At 39.4% G+C, this 25,115-nt stretch overlaps 1 protein-coding gene across 1 annotated transcript; it reads right to left on the bottom strand.

Moving 5' to 3' along the window:
• Positions 1–5,956: 5,956 nt before the first annotated feature.
• LOC108256145 (potassium voltage-gated channel subfamily S member 2) lies at positions 5,957–10,185 on the bottom strand. The gene has a single exon (XM_017452723.3). It carries the CDS (start codon positions 9,601–9,603, stop codon positions 8,110–8,112), a length of 1,494 nt encoding a protein of 497 aa, XP_017308212.1. The 5' UTR covers positions 9,604–10,185; the 3' UTR covers positions 5,957–8,109.
• Between the last annotated feature and the right edge of the window lie 14,930 nt (positions 10,186–25,115).

Here is a 25,115-nt window from a genome sequence, read left to right on the forward strand (position 1 = left end):
GGTCACCAGAAGAGAGTAGTGACAACCATGTCTATGCATGTACCAGAAAGTTCTGGAGAGAGTAGAAAATAGTGTGAGATATGTGAAAATGGTTACAGTAATGGTACATGTTAAAAAGTTGTGTTTAGGAAGAGTGTGTTTCGTAACTGAACTACTGTATGTATAAATGCTGTATGTATAATCATGAGTAAATTCATGATTCAGAGCAGGCAAAAAGCTTAAAAACATTTCCTCCTAACACAGATTTGGGTTTTCTTGGAGGACATCAGACTGACGTCCTGGTTAGGTTGACTACAGTTGCAGTAGTGGTACATGTCGACTGTCTGTTCAAGCCACATTGCACCTGTTACACACGCGCTACTGGTACAGCAACATGCTTTGTTTTTCTTTTATATATAGAAAACTATTGGCCGAATGTACAACTGTATCAACATTGATGTTAGACACAAACAAAGATGGGTCTGCTGTAATTAAATCATAGCCAATTAAAAAAAAAAAAAAAAATTAAATCATGACATGAGACAGTGGAGCAGTGAACAAACATCTTATGCATTTCTTTTCCATGAGTATCACTATCGTACAATTTGCTATAAAATAATAGGTTGCACAATCATGACATCCTTGAACATAAATATTTTAAATAAAGTTCACGGTATATAAATAGTGATTGTGTGAGTTAAATTTGATTTCTATGGAGCGTCACTTACCCGTGTGAGTGAAAAGTGATGGTGCATTAAAACGAAGCACTTTGCATGGGCTTACATTTTACTTGCTTGTAACAGATGGTGTTTTCTTCTTTTTCTTCTTATAATTTTAATGGTGTCTTTTAACTGTCTTGAAGTGGATTATTTTGGATTTTTGTGGAACAGAGTGCAACAGCACCACCAGCTGTTATAAGTAAAACACACAGAATAGTATGAAACTAAACATAATCAGCCCTACAGAGCCCAGTTCAGTGAACTGACATAGCCAATCAGTAACAGTCATGTCAGGTGATTACACAGACTGAAACACCCCCTAGATTTCATGTGCATTGGGACCAATATACACTACATGACCATCACACTCGTGGGCCTTTCCGTAACTGTTGCCACAAAGTTGAAAGCACACAATTGTATAGGATGTCTTTGTATGCTCTAGCATTACAATGTCCCTGCACTGGATCTAAGGGGCTGAGCCAGCATGGCAGTGCCCCTGTGCACAAAGCAAGGTCCATGAAGACATTGTTTGACCTCAACCCCACTTAACACTTTTGGGCTGTATTGGAAAGCTGACTAAAAGGCCTTCTCACTCGACATCAGTGCTTGACCTCACTAATGTTCTTGTGGCTGAATGAGCAAATCCCAAGAGCCATGCCAAAATCTAATGGAAAGCCTTCGTGTGTGTGTGTGTGTGTGTGTGTGTGTGTGTGTGTGTGTGTGAGAGAGAAAGATGTATACAGTGTATGTATATTTACACAGTCTCCTCCAAAACTATTCAAGGCCAATTCAATTATTTTGCTGTACACTGAAGACATTGGGTTTTAACATCAAAAGATGAGCATGAAAAGAAAGTTTTGAATTTCAGCTTTCTTTTCCTGGTATGTATATGTAGATATGTTAAATGACATAGAACATTTTGTATCAGACCACCCAATTTGTAGGCAAGCAAAAATATTGCATATAGTGTGTAATATTGTATATAATATAATGTGAAATAATATATTTCAAAATAAATTTTGCTCTGAACATCTGTTCTTGGTTTTAGCCTTCCTTCAGTTTAATCTGTGAAGACTGCATTTGTTGTTAAAAAGGATAAGCCAACATGAAGATCAGAGAGCTGTCTATGGGAGAAAAGCAAGCCCTTTGGAAGTTGAGAAATGACGGAAAATCATTCAGAGCCATTTCACAAACATTATACATAGTCAATACAACAATTTGGAATGTCCTGAAAAAGAAAGAAACCAGTGGTGTACTGAGAAAAAGACACCGCATGGGTCAGCCAAGGAAAACAACACCACCACCTGATAACAGAAACATTGTGAGAGCTGTGAAGAAAAACCCAAAAACAAAAGTCAGTGACATCAGCAATAACCTCCACAGGGCAGGGGTGAAGGTATCACAATCCACCGAAGAGGACTTAAAGAGCAGAAATATAGAGGCCATAGCACAAGATGCAAACCACTCATCAGCAGTAAGAATTGGAAAGCCAGATAGGAATATGCAAAGAAATAGACAGAGCCACAAAAGTTCTGTAACCAAGATTAACCTCTACCAAATTGATAGAAAGGCCAAACTGTCGAGAAAGAAAGGACCTGCTCATGATCCAAATAATACAAGCTCATCTGTGAAACATGGTGGAGGTATTTGATGGCTTGGGCTTGCATGACTGATTCTGGAACAGGCTAACTACTCTTTATTGATGATGTAACTCAGGATGGTAATATCAGAAAAAATTCAGAAGTGTACAGGAACATTTTATCTGCCAATTTACAGAGAATTGCATCCTAATTAATCAGGAGGAATCATGCAGCAAGACAATTATCCAAAACACACTGCCAACTCAACGCAAGGACTTTATTGGGGAGGAAAATGGAAGGTTTTAAACTGGCCAAGTCAATCACTACACCTGAACCCAACTGAGCATGCATTTCACCTCTTGAAGAGGAGACTGATGGGAGAAACCCCCAAAACAAACAACTACTGGAAGAGGCTGCAGTTAAAGCCTGGAAAAGCATCACAATAGAAAAAAAACAACAATATGGTGACGTCAATGAGTTGCAGACTTGATGCAGTTATTGCAAGCAAGGGATATGCAACCAAATATTAAAGCTGCAGTATCAAACTTTTTTTTGGTTAATTATGATCAAAAATTAATTATTCAGCAACTATATAAAAAAATCAGTGTGCAAAACTGTCTCCTTACCTTACCCAGATTCACAATGTTAAGCTTATAATAATGATTTATAATTTGAGCTGTTGGGTCTGATTTAATGGGAAACGTCAGTTTGATGTTGTCTGCATGGCCTTTGACATCACCATGCCCTTGGGTGGTTATGTCACGTCTCTAAACAGAAAGAAGAAGACCCGGCTACTACTGTGTGGTGTGAGGATGGTGGTGTTTGTAGCTTGTCCTAACAAGAGCTTCTTAGAATTGAAATTTGTCATCTAGGTGGCTGCTTTTAATCTGGATAGTTTTAAATGCAATCATTGTTGACATCTGGGGAATCACCTGTTGTCAAAACCAAGAAGCCTCAAACTGCAGAGAGCCTGCAGTAAAAAAGGGAAAGCAACAAAGCCCCTGCTAAAACAAGAATAAATATCGGCATGGCTTTTGAGAGGTGGCAAAAATTCCAAGATCTGAAGTGATTTAAGACTGATGCAGAGATTGCTTTTTTGTCTGCAGAACATTAAGATTAAGATTTCAGTGGCTCAGTAGGTAGATAGCTAAAATAAGCCCACTTGTTTGCTCAATTCAGCTAGGTGTAAAGTTTCCTATGTTGTTGTTTTTTTTTTGTTGTTGTTGTTGTTTTTGCTATGGTTAATGTGGTAAACTGCACTTATTTTCTGCTACCCCTTCAGACCCTGCATCCATTGGACTGGACATCAATGGTTTTTGGTTTAAACCAAAAAATTGTATAATTTTATTATTTGAATAATGCCTGGTCCCTGATTGGTCCCTGATCAACCAATCACAATGAAGACATGACCCCTTGCTTCAGGCATCACTTTAGACAGGCATGGCTCACTAGACAGGAGGAGGAGGAGTAAGCACCTTTTTTACCTGCTATATACTAATTTATGTTCATGGTAGCCTGCATGCAACTATTATAATCTTAATCATATCAGGTGATAATATTTAAAGTAAATTTGAAGATATTTCAGATCTTCAGAAGAGTTTTAGTACACAGGATTAAAAAAAAAAAGTTTAATGTCCATCGCAATGGATATCAGGTCTTGAAAGATATCAGCAGGAACCTCATGACTTATTATCAGATTCTGAAATTTGTACAAGTATTTCAGAGCTAAACTACAGAGCTAAAAATTCTGACAAATGTTAATGTTTTATGAACATTATGTATTAATTATTAATATTAGTATATTTTAGAGTGTAAAATGACAGACTTTCTTCTAACTTCTAGTAAATGGAGAACTATCGGATATTGACAACATATTGAAATTTGTTCCAAAAAGTGCACCCTGCAAGCAGAAATTATTTCAATGCAGCTCATTGAAAATTTGTGAATACACTGCAACACACACACTGATGCCTTGATGCTACAATACTATGAACAAGTACACATAACACATAAACACACCCACAAACGCACACAGACATATACACACACTGTCTGTCTGGTCCCATTCCACAGAAGAACTACTGAAGAACGAATTGCTGGAAAAGTTCATGCTGGCTATGATAGAAAGGTGTCAGAACACACAGTGCATCATAGCTTGCTGCGTATGGGGCTGCATAGCCACAGACTGGTCAGAGTGCACATGCTGACCCCTGTCCACTGCTGAAAGCACCTACAATGGGCATATGAGCATCAGAACTGGACCATGGAGCAATGGAAGAAGGTGGCCTGGTCTGATGAATCAGGGTTTCTTTTACATTATGTGGATGGCCGGGTGCATGTGCGTCACTGACCTGGGGAAGAGATGGTGCCAGGATGCACTATAGGAAGAAGGCAAGCCGGTGGAGGCAGTGAGATGCTCTGGGCAGTGTTCTGTGTTCATTTATGTGGATGTTACTTTGACATGTACCACCTACCTAAACATTGTTGCAGACCAAGTACACCCCTTCTTGGCAACAGTATTCCATAAAGGCAGTGGCCACTTTCAGCAGGATATTGCGCCCTGCCACACTGCAAAAATTGTTCAGGAATGTTTTGAGGAACATACAGAACTTACAGGACTTAAAGGATCTGCTGCTGACATCTTGGTGCCAGATACCACACCACACCTTCAGAGGTCTTGTGAAGTCCATGCCTCGACAGGTCAGAGTTGTTTTGGTGGCACAAGGGGGAGGTACACAATATTAGGCAGGTGGTTATAATGTTATGGCTGATCTGTGTATGTTCTTTTTAAAATCTTTAAGACTAGTTCACATATTGTACATGTTTAAACTCTAGTTCACAAGTACAGTTTGGTTTAAATATGATTATTTCTCTCAAAGGTTTCTTGAAATTTTATGCTACTCCAGTCGTGGCATCCATTGTAATAGAGGTGTAAAAAATCTAATAAAAATAAGAGTTGGCAAAAATCTTTTTAAAGACTAATTTCTACATTGGTGAAGAGTAAATATCAAGTGGGTCTTTTGCTCTGTGGAAAAAACTGAGGTCTGAAGGGGCAAGTCACCTCTACTGCAAGAAAACCGTATCCGCTGCCACCTCCATTGTCAAGTATTGGAGATAATATAAAACCCATACGAATGCCACAAACCATCAGATTCATACGCACAGAGGAGCAGTGCAGAAGCACAACCCACGCACAAAAAAAAATTATATATACACAAGTAACTTTGTAAGTTTTATGTTTCAAATAGAGATTGCAATAGAGAGGCAAAAGTTCAGTAATGCAGCTTTAAGTGTTATTTACTTTCATTTACTTCAAGACTTGGCTGTTCTTACACTTTTGCTTGCCTAAAAATTGGGTGGCCTGATGCAAAAGGTTGTTGTTTAACACAATTAGATGTAAATAACATGAAATAAAAGTCCTAAATCGTAAATTCTCATCTCATATCAATCTTTTAATCTCAAACTCAAATGTCTTTGGTGTAGAACACAAATGAATTGGACATGACGTTCCAATAGTTTCTGAGGGGACTGTGTGTGTGTGTGTCAAAAAGTACACACATACACACACACACAATTTATATATATATATATATATATATATATATATATATATATATATATATATATATATATATATATATATATATATATATATATATACACACACATACACTCAGCAGTACTTAGTGAAAGGTAGTGTGCTACATGAATATTCACAGATGAATTAATAATATTGATTAGAAAAATGGAATGTTACACAAATTTAAAACAGACCTGGCAAAGGCCTTTGCTTGCAAGTTAAACCTCTGAGCTAACAGAACAATTACTTAACAAATTTGTATACATCTCTGACATGGTAATGTGACAACCTAGTAAAAGCTATATTATATATATTTATATATAATTAAATGTATACAGTGCTCTGAAAAATTATTTGAAAAAGTATTTCTTCTGTTTTGTGTACATAAATATATCATACTAAACAGTTTTACACCTTCAAACAAAATACAACAAAACAAAGTCAATCAGAGTAAACATACAATATTTTATTTATTTTTTATTGAAGCAAAAAAGGTTAGCCTACACCTATTACCAATGTGAAAACTAACTGCCCCTTAAACTTAAAATGCCACCTTTAGCAGCAATAACTGCAACCAAACGCTTCTTCTAACTCGATAACTAGTCTTTCAGTTACTTCTAGGACTAGGGTTTATTCCTATGCTTTGGATCATTGTCTTGCTGCATAATCCAGTTGTGCATGAGTTTCAATTTACGGACTGAAAACCAGATATTCTCCTTTAGGAATTTCTGGTCGAGAGCAAAATTCATGCTTCCCTCAGTTACTGCAAGTTGCCCAGGCCCTGAAGCAGCAAAGCATCCTCACACCATCACACTTCCACCACCATGTTTTTTCTTCTGGGTTAGCGTGGTTTTTGCCTCGCCACTCTTCCATGGATACCATTTTTGCCCAGTGCTTTTTTTTATACAGGAGTCATGAACAGTGAACTTTATTGATGCAAGAGAGGCCTGTAGGTCCTTTAATGTTGTTCTTACCTCTTTTGTGACTTGCTGGATGAGTAGTTGCTGTGCTCTTGGAGGAATTTTTGAAGGTAGGCCACATCTGGGAAGGCTCACTATTGTGCAGAGTTTTATTGTGCACTGTGGTTCTTTGGCGTCCCAGAGCATTTGAAATAGCTTTGTAACCCTTCCCAGACTGATGTATTTCAATCACCTTGTTCCTCATAATTTCTGGAATTTCCTTTCAATTTTGGCATAGTGTGTTACTGGGTAAGACCTTTTAACCAAATTCATACTGTTGAAAAAGTTATATTTAAGTGTTGATTTGATTGAACAGGGTTGGCAGTAATCAGGCCTAGTTGAGTCTAGTTCAGCTGAACCCCATTATGAATGTAGTTTCATAGATTTGGGGAATTCGTAACTATGGTTGCAAATACATTTTCACACAGGCCTAGGTGGTAATGGATAACTTTTTTGCTTCAATAAATAACATTATCATTTAAAAACTGTATTTTGTGTTCACTCAGGTTCCCTTTGTTTTATCTTAGATTTTGTTTTAATTTCTGAAACAATTTACTCTATGTTATTGAACACTGATTACAATTCCAGCACCAACTAAATGGTTATTGTTTGGAATCAGTTACATTATGTTAACCTAGTAAACTGGAGTCAGATACTTAAGTTACCAAATTATTATAAATTGGGAGTCGGATCTTTAATTGGACATTGGAATCAGATATTTAAGTCATAAAGTTAATTCACATTTAACCTTCAACTGCGTCTATTTCTGTCCTTGGTCATAAGAGAGCAGTGGACTAAGGTAATATCATTTTATATTTAGTCCTTCAGCAAATGCACTTCCACCATAGAACACTTTATAATATAAGTCTTTACAATAAACACTTACAAGAGGATTATACTCCGGCATATTTTGCAACAACATACTCAGTTTTTTAGTAAACAGTAAAATATGTGGTGATGACAGTCAATACTGATTAAACTTTGCTCAAGTACAGAACTCCAACAGACATACACAAAATATTTCTATAACTGCGGATACGCTGTCTGGTCTCATGAAATGTTATTGATTGGTTTGGGGATATTTTTTCCAACACATACTATATTGAACAACTATATTGATTCTCTAAGGCAGAGAATCCTGGATCACTATACACATTTGAACTCAGTAAACACAATCAATATCAGGTAAGTGGGTTTTGATGGTAGGATAGAACTGTACTACAAGATGCAGCTTACTTGAATATGTATTCTGATAGAGCCATACACATGTGAGTGCTTTCAATCCCTCTGAGCTACTGCAGTGACCCATTCAAGCTGTGGTCACTGGGAAAACTGCGACTCATGTTGGACAGACTGGCCATTAGAGACTTCACTTTATATGCATAATAGTTCCTCAAATTCACTGAAGGTACTTGCTTAATGTCCTCACTGAAGTCAGAGCTCCTCATAGCGATCTCCAACTGTTTCTGCCTCTTATAAAACAAAGAGAACTTGTTGAAAATCAGTGTGATAGGCAGCACCACCACCAAGATGCCAGCAAGGATGCAAGCTGAAGCAGTGAGTTTTCCTGCAATAGACCCTGGCACCACATCTCCATACCCCACAGTAGTCATACTGACTGTTGCCCACCACCAGCAGGCTGGGATAGTAGTCAGTCCATCATTTTCCTCCTTCTCAATGGTATAGGCCATCACAGAGAAGAATGACACCCCCACTGCTAAATACAGCAGTAGCAGACCCACTTCCCTGTAGCTGTTTTTCAATGTTGCTCCAAGTGATCTCAGGCCAGTGGAATGACGTGCCAGCTTCAGGATTCTGAAGATTCGCATCAGCCTCAGGACCTGTGCCACACGTCCCAAGTTCTCCAGTGTGGGACGCCTCTCAGCCACCAGATCAATCAGTAGTGTGAGATAAAATGGTAGAATAGACACCAAGTCAATCATATTTAATGGGTGCTCAAAGAAATGGAGTAGGTCTGGTGCAACAACAAACCTGATAACCAGTTCAAATGTGAACCATCCTATTCCAAAATGCTCCACAGTCTCAAAATGGGGATCTTCCTGAAGCACGCCTTCACTGTCCAGTGTGGCAAAATCACTCATGCTGTTCATGCACATGGTGGCTATGGAGCCCAGCACCACCAGGATAGAGAAAACACTAATGACCCGGCTGGACACAGAGTAGCCAGGGTTGTCCAACATCAGCCAAACCTTCCTCCTGATTCTCCCAAGTGGCTGCTTGTCAAATTTGGTGGCATCACTATAGAATACTAAAATCTCATCAAAAGAAGAAGTAGTGCTGCCCTCCTCACTTTTGTCCTCCCACTCCTCCTGGTATGGCTCCATTTTTCTGCAGTGGTAGGTGCTGCTGCAACAGGAGTCAATGAAAAAGTCATTGATCCCCCAATATTCAATTTCCTGGGTAAATGAGAAAATACAGAGTTCTTCCATAACATGCAAACGGCCTGTGTTATAGAAATTCAAAACATAGGGGAAAAGTGCAGGATTTCGATCAAAGTAGAACTCCCTTTCAGCGTCATCGTAGTCATCGCACAGTTCCAATATAGATTCTTTTGACTGACATCGCAGCAAACGGGCAAGTCGCGTCTCAGGGAAGCGAGACAGTATGCTAGAGAGTAGTTTCCTCTTAAAGCCTCCTACATTGATGCGTATGGCGCTATTCTCTATATTAAATACATTTAAATCCTTGAGAGTGTGCGCAGTCATGTCTTGAAGCTCGCCGTAAGACTGACGATTACAATGATTAAAATCCGTTCCACAAATCATGTAGCCTTTTGTGTAAACTGACAAATTAGAACAAAAATATCACAGCGCACTTCTTGTAGGACAAATGCTACACTCATATTCAGAGTTGAGAGTTGTGAAACTCAATAATGAGCTGAACATTTCAGCTGTTTCCATGCAAATAACTGCCTGGATGTTTTTCACATTGAGTGAATGGCTTAAGCCCTTAAAATGCCGTCCAATTGTATAACACACGTCACTGATCCAAGTCGTTGACTCACGGTGTGAAACGTCCCTTTCTTCGATTGTAGAAAATAGCGAGTGATTCCAGTAACCTGAGTCATGAGTTGGGATTTGGGATTGACAGGGCACCTCCCAGACCCTTCGCTTTCCGCCCTCCAGACGAATCGGTGTCTGTGAGGATTGCGTGAGACTGAGGGGTTTCCTTCCCGCGGCACAGTCTCCAACCACCAACCCGTCTCCTTTAACGGCTGATTTCTTAACGCGCACAAAAGAAAACGATAGTCTTCTAAGATGTTATATTCCCTGTCCTTTGTGTGTGATGGAGGAAGTCACTGCGGATTGTTCGCGGACGTCGTCTTGCTGTTCTGAAAGGGACAGATCCACTAAAACCGCTCCAGGGGTGCGCGAGTCACTGCTCCTAATTCGTTATGGCGACAACGAGTAAAATATTGTTCATCTGTGTTACTGCAAGAATCTTATTCTATACAACTACTCTCTCTCTCTCTCTCTCTCTCTCTCTCTCTCATAGCGAATTAAAGGGGATGACCATTGTAATTAATTAACTAACAATTAACTTGATACTTTCTCTTCACAGAAAGCAGAAAATAACTTCACATTCAATCAACATGTGGAATACGCTACCTTTTAGAGTTGATCTGCTACAACCACTGACGAATTTAAATCTTACCTTAAGACCCATTATTTTCTCCTTGGCATATGACTGTATCTACTTAGTCATTCTAACAAGAGAATTTATACATTGCATATTTTTTAAACTTGAATTTTCTCAGATGTAGGTGCCTACAGCACTTTGGTCAGCTTTGGCTATAGAAATAAATTGAATTAAATAGATTTTTTTTTCATCAATAGGTTAGATCTCAGACATTAGAATTCAATCATGCACACCGTTTTTGATGCAACACTGAGTCACTGTTATTTTTGCATTCTTCAAAATGCAATAAAACAGATAACCGTAAATTATCATTGCTATATGTTTGATTATATGTTGAAACGTGTTCACCTGTGTACATTCAAATAACATTCAATCAATCGTATGTTATACAGTCACCATCCACTTTAATAGGAACACCTCCACACCTACTCGTTTAGGTCAGAGGAAAATGGCCAGATTGGTTCAAGCTGCCAGGAAGGATGCTCATACAATCACTCTTTACAATCTTGGTGAGCAGAAAAGCATCTCAGCATGCACAAAACATAAACCCTTGAGATGGATGGGCAACAACAGCGGAAGACCACATTGGGTTCCACTCTTGTCAGAAAAGGTAGACACTGGTCAATTGTAAAACAATGTGTGTGTGTGTGTATATATATATATATATATATATATATATATAATCACACACACACACACACACACACACACACACACACACACACACTTTGTAATGTGCTCTAGAGATCAATTTTTGTTCCAAGGAGCTAAGACTATGCTGCATGCTGAGGCCAGATATTGAAGTATCCATAAACAGCTGTTTAACCAAAATTTGTTGTGCCATGACACAAAGATGGCCTATGACACAAAGATGGCCAATGATGTTTAAAAAAAGTAGCATTTATAACAAACAAACAAAAGCTGATTTTGCAATGCCAATACATAGAGGTAATTTCTTAAAACAATTTGGAAAATTGAAAATGGTCCAATAGCAACCTGCATTTAACTACTTTTGAGATGGAATGACCCTAATCTCTCTCATCAACAAGGTGTTTCAGCCTGCAGACTCTCTGCACACAGGATGCTTTTTGTTTTTCCACACCATTTTTTGTAAACTCTAGAGACTATTGTGTGTAAAAATCCCAGCAGATCAGTTTCTGAAATTGGCTCAAACCAGCCAATCTGGTACCAACAACCATGCTACAGTTTAAGTCACAGAGATCACACTTGATGTGAACATTAACTGAAGCTCTTGACCTGTATCTACATGGTTTTATGTTTTGTGCTACTGCCACATGATTGGCTGATTGGATAACTGCATAAACGAACAGGCGTACAGGTGTTCCTATTTAAGTGAACAGTGAGTGTATAAACACCCATATGTTAACTAAACCCCTTAATACCATGAGGCATTTAGTAATCAGTTTTAAAAACATATTCAATATTTGTAACGTATATACCCACAAATGCAAAACAGTTACAGTGTAGCAACAATGGAAATCAAGCTAAATTTGCACTAGGAGTCTGAATCACTGGGCATGTGTGCTCCTTGCCTCCTGCTTGCTTTGGGGCATAACATAGCTAGCGCTTGACAACTCCCACAAAATCTCTCCTCATAGGAAAACAATTTCATACAGTAACTGAAACCTGTAATCACTTACCACTTTATTAGCAACACCTGTACACCTACAAGGTGTACAGTATCTCACAAAAGTGAGTACACACCTCAAATATTTGTAAATATTTCATTATATCTTTTCATGTGACAACACTGAAGAAATGACACTTTGCTACAATGTAAAGTAGTGAGTGTACAGCTTTTGTAACAGTGTAAATTTGCTGTCCCCTCAAAATAACGCATCACACAGAAATTAATGTCTAAACTACTGGCAACAAAAGTGAGTACACCCCTAAGTGAAAATGTCCAAATTGGGACCAATTAGCCATTTTCCCTCCCCGGTGTCATGTGACTTGTTAGTGTTACAAGGTCTCAGGTGTGAATGGGGAGCAGGAGTGTTAAATTTGGTGTCATCGCTCTCACACTCCCTCATACTGGTCACTGGAAGTTCAACATGGCACCTCATGGCAAAGAACTCTCTGAGGATCTGAAAAAAATAATTGTTGCTCTGCATAAAGATGGCTTAGGCTATAAGAAGATTGCCAAGACCCTGACACTGAGCTGCAGCACGGTGGCTAAGACCATACAGCGTTTTAACAGGATAGGTTCCACTCAGAACAGGCCTCGCCATGGTCGACCAAATAAGTTGAGTGCACCTGCTCAGCATCATATCCAGAGGTTGTCTTTGGGAAATAGATGTATGAGTGATGCCAGCATTGCTGCAGAGGTTGAAGGGGTGGGTGGTCAGCCTGTCAGTGCTCAGACCATACGCCGCACACTGCATCAAATTGGTCTGCATGGCTGTCATCGCAGAAGGAAGCCTCTTCCAAAGATGATGCACAAGAAAGCCCGCAAACAGTTTGCTGGAGACAAGCAAACTAAGGATATGGATTACTGGAACCATGTCCTGTGGTCTGATGAGACCAAGATAAACTTATTTGGTTCAGATGGTGTCAAGCGTGTGTGGCGGCAACCAGGTGAGGAGTACAAAGACAAGTGTGTCTTGCATACAGTCAAGCATGGTGGTGGGAGTGTCATAGTCTGGGGCTGCATGAGTGCTGCCGGCACTGGGGAGCTACAATTCACTGAGGGAACCATGAATGCCAACATGTATTGTGACATACTGAAGCAGAGCATGATCCCCTCCCTTCGGAGACTGGGCCACAGGGCAGTATACCAGCATGATAATGACCCCAAACACACCTCCAAGACGACCACTGCCTTGCTAAAGAAGCTGAGGGTGAAGGTGATGGACTGGCCAAGCATGTCTCCAGATCTAAACCCTGTTGAGCATCTGTGGGGCATCCTCAAACGGCAGGTGGAAGAGCACAAGGTCTCTAACATTCACCAGCTCCGTGATGTCGTCATGGAGGAGTGGAAGAGGTCTCCAGTGGCAACCTGTAAAGCTCTGGTGAACTCCATGCCCAAGAGGGTTAAGGCAGTGCTGGAAAATAATGGTGGCCACACAAAATATTGACACTTTGGGCCCAATTTGGACATTTTCACTTAGGGTGTACTCACTTTTGTGAGATTCTGTATGTGACCGCAGCACAATGCATACATTCATGCAAATACAGGTCAAGAGCTTCAGTAAATTGTGCACATCAAACATGAGAATTAAGAAAAAATGTGATCTCAGTGAGTTTGACCATGGTATGGTTGTTGTGGGCACAGGATCACAGCTTACTATTGGAAAAACTCCAGGCAAGGTTTTCAGTTGTCAACTGTTAGTTTTGGTGAGCCTGTGCCCAGAGTAGCATCAGATTCTTGGCTTACAGGGGTGGAACCCAGTGGGGTCTTCCACTGTTGTAGCCCATCCACCTCAAGGTTTGACATGTTGTGCATTCTCAGATGCTTTTTTGCACACCACAGATGTATAGAGTACTGTGAGTTACTGTAGCCTTCCTACGGTTTTGACAACCACATCAGATCATTTGCTGTTCACAAATGTTTTAAAGTTGATTATATTTGCCTTTTGTGGAAAGAGCACACATAATAGTACAAAATGACTCTGGAGGCTAAATCAAATAAGCCCTAACAAACCTAGATTAGTTGGCCAATCAGTGAAAGTCATGTCAGATACACAGTGTGTCAAGATTACACATTGTAAAATGCCCCCTACATTTCATGTGCATTTGGGCAATATTTTCGGCCTGTTTCGGTGATGCGTCCTTACAGAAGCCCGTTCTTTCTTTCTTTTTTGTTTTCTTGTGCTCACAAATTAATTTTCTCTTGATTTCCACATAACATAGTTATTCTCAGGCCTGTGCACAGACATTTGGGGGGGGGGGGGGGGGGGGGAGACCATGAATGCCAAAAAAAAAAAAAAAAAAAAAGCACCCCTCTTTTTTTTCTTTTTTCTTTTTTTTTTTAACCTTTATAAGGGCATTTTTTTCTAACCTTATAAATGTGTGTCATCTTTCATGTCAAATTCTTAAATGTAATCAATACAGTCATTTAGAATAATAAAACACTATAGGGCTGTTACCAATTGAATGAAACAAAATCGATCTTTGCACTGCAGAGGTGACAGAGGCTTCATCTGTAGTGGCATTTAGATGAATTTACACAGACTGTTTAATGCAGGTCAGAGGTGGCATGAATGCATGTACACTGCAATTACAATTGCATAAATGATGTTATGACGTTAATGTTTTAGATATATCATTTTGAATATATAAATATTAAATATTGGGGGGAAATGAAACGATAGTTATATGTGAAATTAAAACAGCCAGTAGGTGGCGGCAAGTCACTGTCTTAATAAGTGAGTAATTGAATCATTCATTCAACCGATTCATTCAAAACTGCTGATTCATTCATGTACGAAGCAAGTGACTGGCTAAGTCCGAAACTGCATACTAACCTACTATATAGTAGGCGAAAATCAGTATGCCAGATGGGTAGTATGTCCGAATTCTATGTATGCTAGTAGGCGAGAAATACCCGGAAGGCGTACTGCTTCCGGCGAGATTTTGCAGTATTCAACCAATGCACACTACGTGAGTCAAACAATCCCATGATGGAACGGGACTGGCGCGGACGAGTTCAGAAAAAATCTCGGAAGATAGCGTCGGTTCTTTTCAAATATTAAACCTTGATTAAACAATACTTGTTTAACAACACCCAAATAAATTGTTAACTTGTTTAAAATGTTTGTGTTTATTATGACGTCGAAGGTCACATGACAATGCAAACATGGCGGATGTAGTATGTCCGGGATGATACTGATTAGTACGTACTGTCATAGTATTCGATTTCGGACGCAGCCACTGTCTTATGAATGGGTAATTGAATCATTGACTCACCCGATTCGCTCAAAAACGCTGAAATATTCAAGAACGAAACACCACACTCTGTGTTGGAGCAAATAGAGCAAAAACGATAAAAATTGACAATATTGTGTCTATAATATTTGTCACTTAATATTAACTTATTGTTTATTGAACTGTTGTATAAAATGAATCACATTTGCAATCGTGCTGATTCAGGAAAACAGCGCTCTTGCTTGTGTGATATTGCTTAACTATATTATGTTATAAATCTAAAAATAAATAAATAAATAATAATACTAATAAATAAAAACGAGAAATACATTTATGTGGCACTTCCAACCCTGCACGACGCTATTTTACGACAATGCCATACCAACTGCTTGTTGTCAAGCTTAAAGGTAAGCTCGCACGGGAGCTTACGGATCACGTGCGCGCTGTCTTCACTCCCATTGGGAGTCGTTGCACCAAGTCGCTCCAAATTTGCATGCAAGTTAAACTTTTCTCAATTTTGTCGCATCGCTGGACACGCCCACATCTAGTCAGGAATGGTTGCTTTTTGCTCATGGAAGTCACCAGTTCTTATTGAAAATGAATGGTCTCAGGTTATTTTGTCACTGCGAGTTGCTGTATGTGTGAATGTACCTTAATGCCTAACTTATTGCCTATGTTATGCTGGCTGTATTGAGATGTTTTAATAGTGGTTTAATTTCACAGAAGTTACAAACAATCCCAAAGCTTAGGGTAAACACTATAGTTAACTGGCTGTAACCAATAAACGCAGATCAGGGAGACATGGATGCTGCTCCACAGGGCGCTCGATTTGGGTGAGTTAACTATGGTGGCTGTGATGAGGGCTCGTGCGGTCTCACAGAATTAGAACTTAAATGCATTGGTTGGGCAGATGCTTAATTGAGAATTGATAACATGGGCCAAATTTTAATAAAAACTAAAATGTCTTGCAAAAAGGGCACTTATCTAGTCAGAGGCTAAAAGGGCACTGCTGAGGTGTTATTTACCATACATCCATCTTCTACCGTTTAGTCCTTTTCAGGGTCACGGGGAACCTGGAGCCTATCCCAGGGAGCATCGGGCACAAGGCGGGGTACACCCTGGATAGGGTGCCAATCCATCGCAGGGCACACTCACATACACACTCACATACCCATTCATACACTATGGACACTTTGGACATGCCAATCAGCCTAGGTGTTATTTACATTTGCATGTATTCATTTAGCAGATGCTTTTATCCAAAGCGACTTACAAATGAGAGAATACAAGCAAAGTGATCTATCAAGCAGAGAACAATACAAGTAGTGCTACCATACAAGATCTATTTAATTGAGCTCTAGAAGAAGAAAAAATGTGCAGCGTAGAGGTGTAAGTGCCAGAGTAAGTTTTTTGTTTGTTTGTTTGTTTGTTTTATTGGGGTTTTTTTAGGGATTGGCTACGTGTACACGGAAGAGGTGGGTCTTTAGCTGTTTCTTGAAGATGGTGACAGATTCTGCGGTCCGGGTTGAGGTATGTGAGCATCAAGGCCTTGAATTTGACACGGGCGGCTACAGGAAGCCAGTGGAGGGAGATGAAGAGGGGTGTGACATGGGTTCTCTTGGGCTGGTTGAATGCGAGGCGTGCTGCTGCATTCTGAATCATCTGAAGGGGTTTGATGGAGCTGGCTGGGAGGCCCGAGAGTACTGCATTGCAATAGTCCAGTTTTGAGATGACAAGGGACTGGACTAGTAGCTGTGTAGCCTGATCGGTGAGATAGAGTCTGATTTTCTTGATGTTGTACAGGATGAGCCTACAGGACTGTGCAGTTGTTGAAATGTGGTCTGTAAAGGTCAAGCTGTCATCAAGAATCACCCCAAGGTTCCTGGCTGTCCTGGTTGGCTTGAGTGTGGTCGAGACGAGCTGTACAGTGAGGTTGTGGTTGATTGAGGGACAGGCTGGGATGACGAGAAGCTCAGATTTTGCCAAATTGAGCTTAAGGTGGTATTCCCTTATCCAGACCGAGATCTCTGACAGGCAAGCACAGATTCGTGCAGAGACAGATGGATCGTCAGGCTGGAAGGACAAATAAAGCTGGGTGTCATCAGCATAGCAATAGTATGAGAAGCCATGAGACTCAATCACCTGCCCCAGAGATGTAGTGTAAATAGAAAAGAGCAGTGGACCCAGAACTGACCCCTGAGAAACCCTAGTTGTGAGTTGCTGAGTTTCAGAAATACCTCCCCTCCACAATACCTTGAAGGATCTGTCTGAGAGGTATGATTCCACCCATTGCAGAGCCATTCGGGTGATGCCTAGGCTGGAGAGAGTTGACAGGAGGATCTGATGGTTCACAGTGTTGAAAGCAGCAGAGAGGTCAAGTAGGATGAGGACAGATGATCTAGAGGTTGCTCTTGCTAGTCATAAGGCTTCAGTGACGGAATGCAGAGCAGTCCCCGTGGAGTGATTGCTCTTGAAGCCAGACTGCTTGGTGTCCAGGAGGTTGTTCTGTTTGAGAAAATTGGAGAGTTGATTTAAAAACAGCTCTTTCAAGGGTTTTGGTAAGAAAAGGGAGGAGGTAAACAGGTCTGTAGTTGTCAGCTGCAGCAGGGTTAAGTGACAGTTTTTTAAGCAGTGGGGTAACCCGGGCCTGCTTAAATGAGGTAGGGTATGTGCCAGTAGAGAGGGATGTGTTAAAGAGGTGTGTGAGTGCAGGTAATAGTGTGGGAGAGTTGGACTGAAGAAGGTGAGAAAGGATAGGGTCAAGAGGACAGGTTGTGGGATGCTAGAGAGGAGGAGTTTTGAGAAATCAGTCTCTGAGAGAGGAAAGAAGGAAGCCAGTTGGGAGTTGCATGGAGGAGGAGCCAGTCTATGCATGTCTGGGGTTGAGAACTGGTTCCTGACTGATGTAACCTAGTTGGAAGCCCAGGTTGTTTTGATAGCGGCCTTCAGCTCGGCTGTATGTTGGGTCTGGTGTCTCATAGATTCTCTATGGGGTTCAGGTTGGGCGAGTTGCCTGGCCAATCAAGCACAGTTATACCATGGTCAGCAAACCAGTTACTAGTAGTTTTGGTACTGTTGGCAGGTGCCAAGTCCTGCTGGAAAAGGAAATCAGCATCTCCATAAAGCTTGTCAGCAGATGGAAGCATGAAGTGCTCTGAAATCTCCTGGTAGACTGCTGCATTGACTCTCGACTTGAGAAAATACAGTGGACCAACACCAGCAGATGACATGGCACCCCAAATCATCACTGACTGTGGAAACTTTGGATTCTGTGCCTCTCCACTCTTCCTCCAGACCCTGGGACCTTGATTTCCAAATGAAATGCAAAATTTACTTTCATCTTACCCATTGTTGTGGTTATGTTTACTGAGCCAGACTGAGAGATTAAAGACATATTAAACCTTTGCAAGTGTTTTGAGTTATTTAGCTGGTTAGAACTCTTCTCAGGTCAACATTTCTGTATTATAAATTGTTTATTCTAATAGTTTGAGATACTGGATATTTTATTTCCATGATCGGTAAGCCGTAATCATCAAGATTAAAAAAAAAGCTTTAAATACTTCACTTTATGTTTAATGAATCTAGAATATATGAAAGTTCCACTTTTTAAATTAAATTACCGAAAAAAATGAACTTTTCCACGATTTAACATTTTTTTGAGATGCACACATATATTTATTTATTTACAGTTTAAATTGCAATTTCAATATTCAAATATAATCACATTGAACAGGCATACAATAACGACAAAGCTGTGAGAAATTAAGTTAAACCTAGAAGAAAGTGTTTAAGTTTTAAATCTGTGTTAAATTGCTGTTTTTCACTAGTGTCACAACTTCCTGTCATCATTTATCACTGCGGATTTCCGTATGCTTGCCATCACTTCTGGATTTTTGCCTCAATCCCGCCTACTTGCAGCACAAGTTCCTCCCACTTGGAGGTACGTTCCTCCCACATAGTGGTCTCTGGGCTGCAGCCATACATACTGGAATAGGATTGGCTTTACTGTTTCTCACTAACGTGTGAGAGGCTGTAGCTACATCCGCTTGTACAAAGCGCCAATGCTCCGTCAACTAGTTGTGCATCATGCAGGCTATCGGTACGTGAAAAAGACACCATCCTTATACCAACAGTTCTGTTTTATGCATGAAATATGGGACAAATCGCGTTTCATATTGATTCAGGGACAGTGCATTTTTTCTAATATGTGACAATCCCGTTTTAACGGGACGAGTGGCAAGCCCAAATGTTAGTTTGTGTGTGTATACTTTGACTTGTAAAGTATGTCCACCTTTCTTTTTTTGGCTGCCATCCTGACTCAGCATATCACCAAATTAGCCTAATTGCCAAACACACACACTCAAAATGTTAAATATTTTCTCAGTTGCTAATGTGTAGAGTCAACAATAATGGTAATAATAATAACTAAGTCTTAAATGTTTTTCCTCACTGTTCACATGCATCAATGTGTTCTCTTGTCAGGTCAGGTGACAGAAGCAGCCCTGCCAGGTTGTAGCTCCGACTGATCAGGAAGAGAGGCAAGTGGAGCGGCAGTGTCACAGGTGAGGTCAAACAGTGACATGGTGATATATTAGTAGTGAGATTCAGTGAAGATAACTTACAGTAAGTGACTTCTGAGCTGTAGTCACTCACTGCTTTTTATCACAGGAGAAAGAATACCACAGCTCTGTTTATGACACTGTTCATTTGTAAAACACCCAACTGAACACTAATTCCATATTTGGATAAAATCTATTTATGCATACCAACTGTACACCTGTACCAAAATTATATAGGGTTCTTCAAATCCGGCTCTGTTCATTTTTATTATTTGGTATGCTTATATTACATCTGTTCATTTTTCAAAATGCATGAATAAAAGCACTTCCCCAGATTTCATCTAGCCCTAGTTCTGTAACCAGTGGAATCGCAAACTCAAAATGTTTACAGCAGAATGCTACTATATTCGTATGTGGTCCCCCACCAGAGATATTAAAGTCAAAATGAGAGGGAATTTTTAAAAATTGCACTTACTCGCCCCTATAAAAAGTAAGAGAAGTCTCAAACTTCAACTGTTCTGCATGTACACTATGTTAACCTAGTTACTCCCTAAATAAAGATCCTTCCCATTCTAAATTAACCCTAAAAGTGGAAATATGAGTAATCTTGCATATTACATTTGGAATTAAGTTCTAAGTCTAAGGAACAAGAATGTGCAAAATGTTTTTATATATACCTTGTAATGTGCTCTAAAAAACAGTTTTTGTTCCAAGCTGATATTGAAGTTTCCGTAAACAGCAGTATAACCAAAAAAGATGGCCAGCATAGTTAAACCAAGTAAAATAAAAAAGAAATGGTGGTTTTGTTATGCCAATACATATAGGTGTTAGGTCTGTCCCTGCACCCACAGAGAATGCAGTTTCCCAGGACACACCTCCACCTACCAACATAGCCGATGAAGACAACACTTCCCATCATGCACTGACTTTGTCACGTTCACACTCACCTAACTTCTAATCACACACCTGTACACAATCACCGTTCAGTATATAAGGACTTCAGTCTTACGCTCTCATTGTGAAGTATTGCTTACTGTGTTTGTATTTGAGCTTACCAACCCATTCTTTTTGTATAGCACTATGCTGGGTTTTTGATCTGGTTTATGTTCTAGTTTCTGTCCTTTTGGTTTTGACCTGTTTGTACTGTTTTCTCATTGCCTGACCCTTTGCATGTTACTGACTACAATTCTGTCTCTCAATTTGGATTTGTTTGCCTGTGATCTGTATATTAAACTCTCTTTGCATTTGCATCCATTTCTGCTTACCTGTTGTGGCCAGAGCTTGGGAACCATACAGTGGTTGGCCCAAAACAGACAGCAGTGGTGAGCTTTTGTTGCTGATTTATTATGATGTATTTCAGCAAGCAGTACTCTGTTTTTTAACATACTGTCTGATGTTCATTCAGGTTTATTTTTTGATAAAGTGTGTATTTAAGACAAGGAGATGAGGGGCAGTCGTGGCTTGATAGTTAAGGGTCTGGGTTACTGATTGGAAGGTTAGGGGTTCAAGACCCAGCACTGCCTAGCTGCCACTATTGGGCCCTTGAGCAAGGCCCTTAACCCTCTCTGCTCCAGGTGGCTGACCCTAACATGCTGAGATATGTGAAAAAGAATTTCTGTGCTGTAATGTGTATATGTGACCAATGAAGACTCATTGTTATTCATCCATTTACTTGCTGCCATTTTAAGTCAGCAGCCACGCTCTACCACACTCATGTACCATAAAGAGCATCAAAGCATTTAATGTGTGAATTTCGTAATTAAAAAATACATAATTTGGAAGCCGAGAGTTTCTTCACAAACAGCTCATTATGAATTCTGAGTTTAAATGGTACAGCGCATCACGTACACACGATAGTGTGAATAAGGTCTGTGCGATGCAAACCACAGCGTTGACAATATGAAGCAGGCCGATGCTGCACTCAACAGGATCATAATACAGAGCACAAGACAGAAGGGCTCTGATTGTGGAAATAAATTCTAAAAGAAATACAGCGATGATTTTATTTGTTTGCGTCTGTGGATTAATTTAGTAATTTGAGTTGAGATGAAGCAAATACAGTTGTGTGGGAATTTCCCACATTATAAAGCAGAGCTTTGTGGGAATGGTTTAAATTATGCACAATCCCCACACCGAAATTCAAGCCCTGCTCAATGTTTTTTGTTTTTAACACCATTCTGTATAAATTCTAGAGCATGTTGTGTGTGAAATTCTCAGTAGATCAGCAGTTTCTGAAATACACAAACCAGCCCTTCTGCTACCAACATCCATGCCACAATCAAAGTCACAGAGATCACATTTTTTCTTCAGTCTGATGTGAACATCAACTGTAGGTCTTGACCTGTATCTGCATGATTTTTTTGCATTATGCTGCTGGCAAATGATTGGCTGATAACTGCATTCATAACTGCATGAATGTGTAGGTGTACAGGTAGTCCTGATAAAGTGGATGGTGAGTGAGAGTGTTTTACTTAAAACAAATGCTCATGTAAAATTAAATTGGTTCCACAAACAATTAGGTTTTAATTAGAACTTTAGAGAAGCACTGAGGAGACCAACTTATTGGGGAAGTTTACAAAAAGCCTCCTGAGTGAAGCTCCATCATGAAGCTGGTTGAGAAGATGACCATAATGTGCAAATCATCATCAGAAATAGTGTTAATATTTCAAAATATGAAATATTTTTGATTTGTTTAACACATTTCTTGATCACTGCATAATTTCATATGTACAGTGGTGCTTGAAAGTTTGTGAACAAACTTAAGTTTGTGAAAATTATCTATATATCTGAATAAATATGTTCCAAAACATCATCAGATTTCCATAAGTCCTAAAGGTAGATTATAATTGGTCATTTATTTATTGAGGAAAATTATCCAATATTACTTATCTGCGAGTGGCAAAAGTATGTGAACCTCTAGGACCTCTAGCAGTTCATTTGAAGGTGAAATTAGAGTCAGGTGTTTTCAATCAATGTGATGATGATCAGGTGTGAGTGAGTGCTCTGTTTTATCTAAAGAAGAGGGATCTATCAGAGCCTGGTCTTCACACCACATGTTTGTAGAAGTGTATCATGGCATTAACAAAGGAGATTTCTGAAAATCTCAGAAAAATAGTTGTTGATGCTCATCAGACAGGAAAAGGTTACAAACCCGTCTCTAAATAGTTTGGACTCCACCAATCCACAGTTAGATAGATTGTATGCAAATGGAGGAAATTCAAGACCATTATTACCCTCCACAGGAGTGGTCAATCACCAAAGATCACTCTAAGAGGAAGACGTGTAATAGTTGTGAGGTCATAAATGAGCCAGCGTAACTTCTAAGCAACTAAAGGCCTTTCTCACATTGGCTCCCCTATTAGGAGAACACTGAACAACAATTTTGTGCATTGCGGGGTTGCAAGGAGAAAGTCACTGCTCTCCAAAAACAACATTGCTGCCCCTCTGCAGTTTGCTAAGGATCATGTGGACAAGTCAGAAGGCTATTGGAAAAATGTTTTGTGGATAGATGAGACCAAAACAGAAATTTTGGGTTAGATATTTGCTCTTTATAAATTCTCAAATGATCAGTTTTTAAAGTCTGAGGTTAAAAAAAGACTCAAGGCAGAATTAAATATATTTAATTTTTAAAAGGCTGGGCATTTAATTCTGCAAGCCTCATTCAAATGTATATAATTACATTATTTAGCAATAAAATTTTTAAATATCATTATAGTCTGACAGCTGTTGTCAACTGACATCTGCCTTTTTTGCTGAAAAGCTTCCCTGAGGATTCAATTAAATGTGTAAATGTTTGTGAATCATACAAATCCATTGCTGTCACTCTTTATTTCCATGATTGGTCTCACACTGTTTAGCTCAGGGTGTCATATCTCAACCCGGCCAACACTCAGTTTCCCAAGAAGCAACATTCACCTCCCATGCACGCATGCGCTCACCATCCCCGGAGTTCTAATCTCCCACACCTGTCACTAATCACACATTGCAAAGTATACGTTCAGTAGACTTGTTTTCTGCGTTTTCAAGCCTTTCACATTCGTTTGCTATCTTTGTTATCTCGACCTCTTTTCCCATTTATGATTACGCTTTCTGTCTGTCCCCTTGTGCTTTGTTTGTCCGATCGCCTGACCCTTGCTTGTTTTACGACTACGTCTTTGGAACTACCCTTTACTACGCACCCGCTTCTGCTTCTGTGCCAACTCCGGTTCGTGACACAGGGGTTCTCAAATTTTTCAGCCGGTGACCCCTTTAGATGTAGATATGGACCCCCACAGAGCAGATTTTTTTTTTTATTTTTTTTTAAACCTTCCAATAGTAGGCTCATTATTCAACCTTGTACAATAATATTCTGGACATTTGTTGAAGCCATAGCGCATTCTATTCCTGAACCGTCCACAGACAGGACAATGTTATTTTTTCAGTTATTAAGGTATGGATTAAACCCATTTCATTCAAGTGACCAGTTAAACAGGCCAATAACTATGATGCTTGAAAGTTTGTTCATTTTATATATATATATATATATATATATATATATATATATATATATATATATATATATATATATATATATATATATATATATATATATATATATATATATATATAAAATATTATACACACGCATAAATATGACCTAAAACATCAGATTTTCACACAAGTACTAAAAGTAGACAAAGAGAACCCAATTAAAGAAATGAGACAAAATATTATACTTGGTATTTATTTATTAAGGAAAATTATCCAATATTACATATCTGTGAGTGGCAAAAGTATGTGAACCTTCACCTAAAGTCAGATGTCTTCAATCAGTGTGATGACAATCAGGTGTGAGTGTACGTCCTGTATTATTTAAAGAACAGGGATATATCAAAATCTGTTTTTCATTTCACATGTTTGTTGAAGTGTATCATGGCATGAACAATGAGATTACTGAGAACCTCAGAAAAAGAGATGTTAAAGTTTTTCAGGTTGGAAAAGTTATAAAAAACCATCTCTAAAGAGTTTGGACTCCACCAATGTACAGTCAATTGAAGACCATTGTTACTCTCCCCAGGAGTGGTTGACCAACAAAGATTACTCCAAGAGCAAGTGTTATAGTCCCCAATTTTAACAAAATTAGGACAGTATGTAAAATGCAAAAAAAAAAAAAAAAGAGCCGTTTGAAAATTCAATTCACCCTGTACTATATTGAA

The sequence above is a fragment of the Ictalurus punctatus genome, chromosome 23 (genome assembly GCF_001660625.3).
Source record: "Ictalurus punctatus breed USDA103 chromosome 23, Coco_2.0, whole genome shotgun sequence".
In the NCBI taxonomy this organism is placed as follows: Eukaryota; Metazoa; Chordata; class Actinopteri; order Siluriformes; family Ictaluridae; genus Ictalurus; species Ictalurus punctatus.

Excerpts from the sequence above, each read along its gene's own strand:
- LOC108256145 (XM_017452723.3), bottom strand. The coding sequence starts at position 9,603 with ATGATTTGTGGAACGGATTTTAATCATTGTAATCGTCAGTCTTACGGC.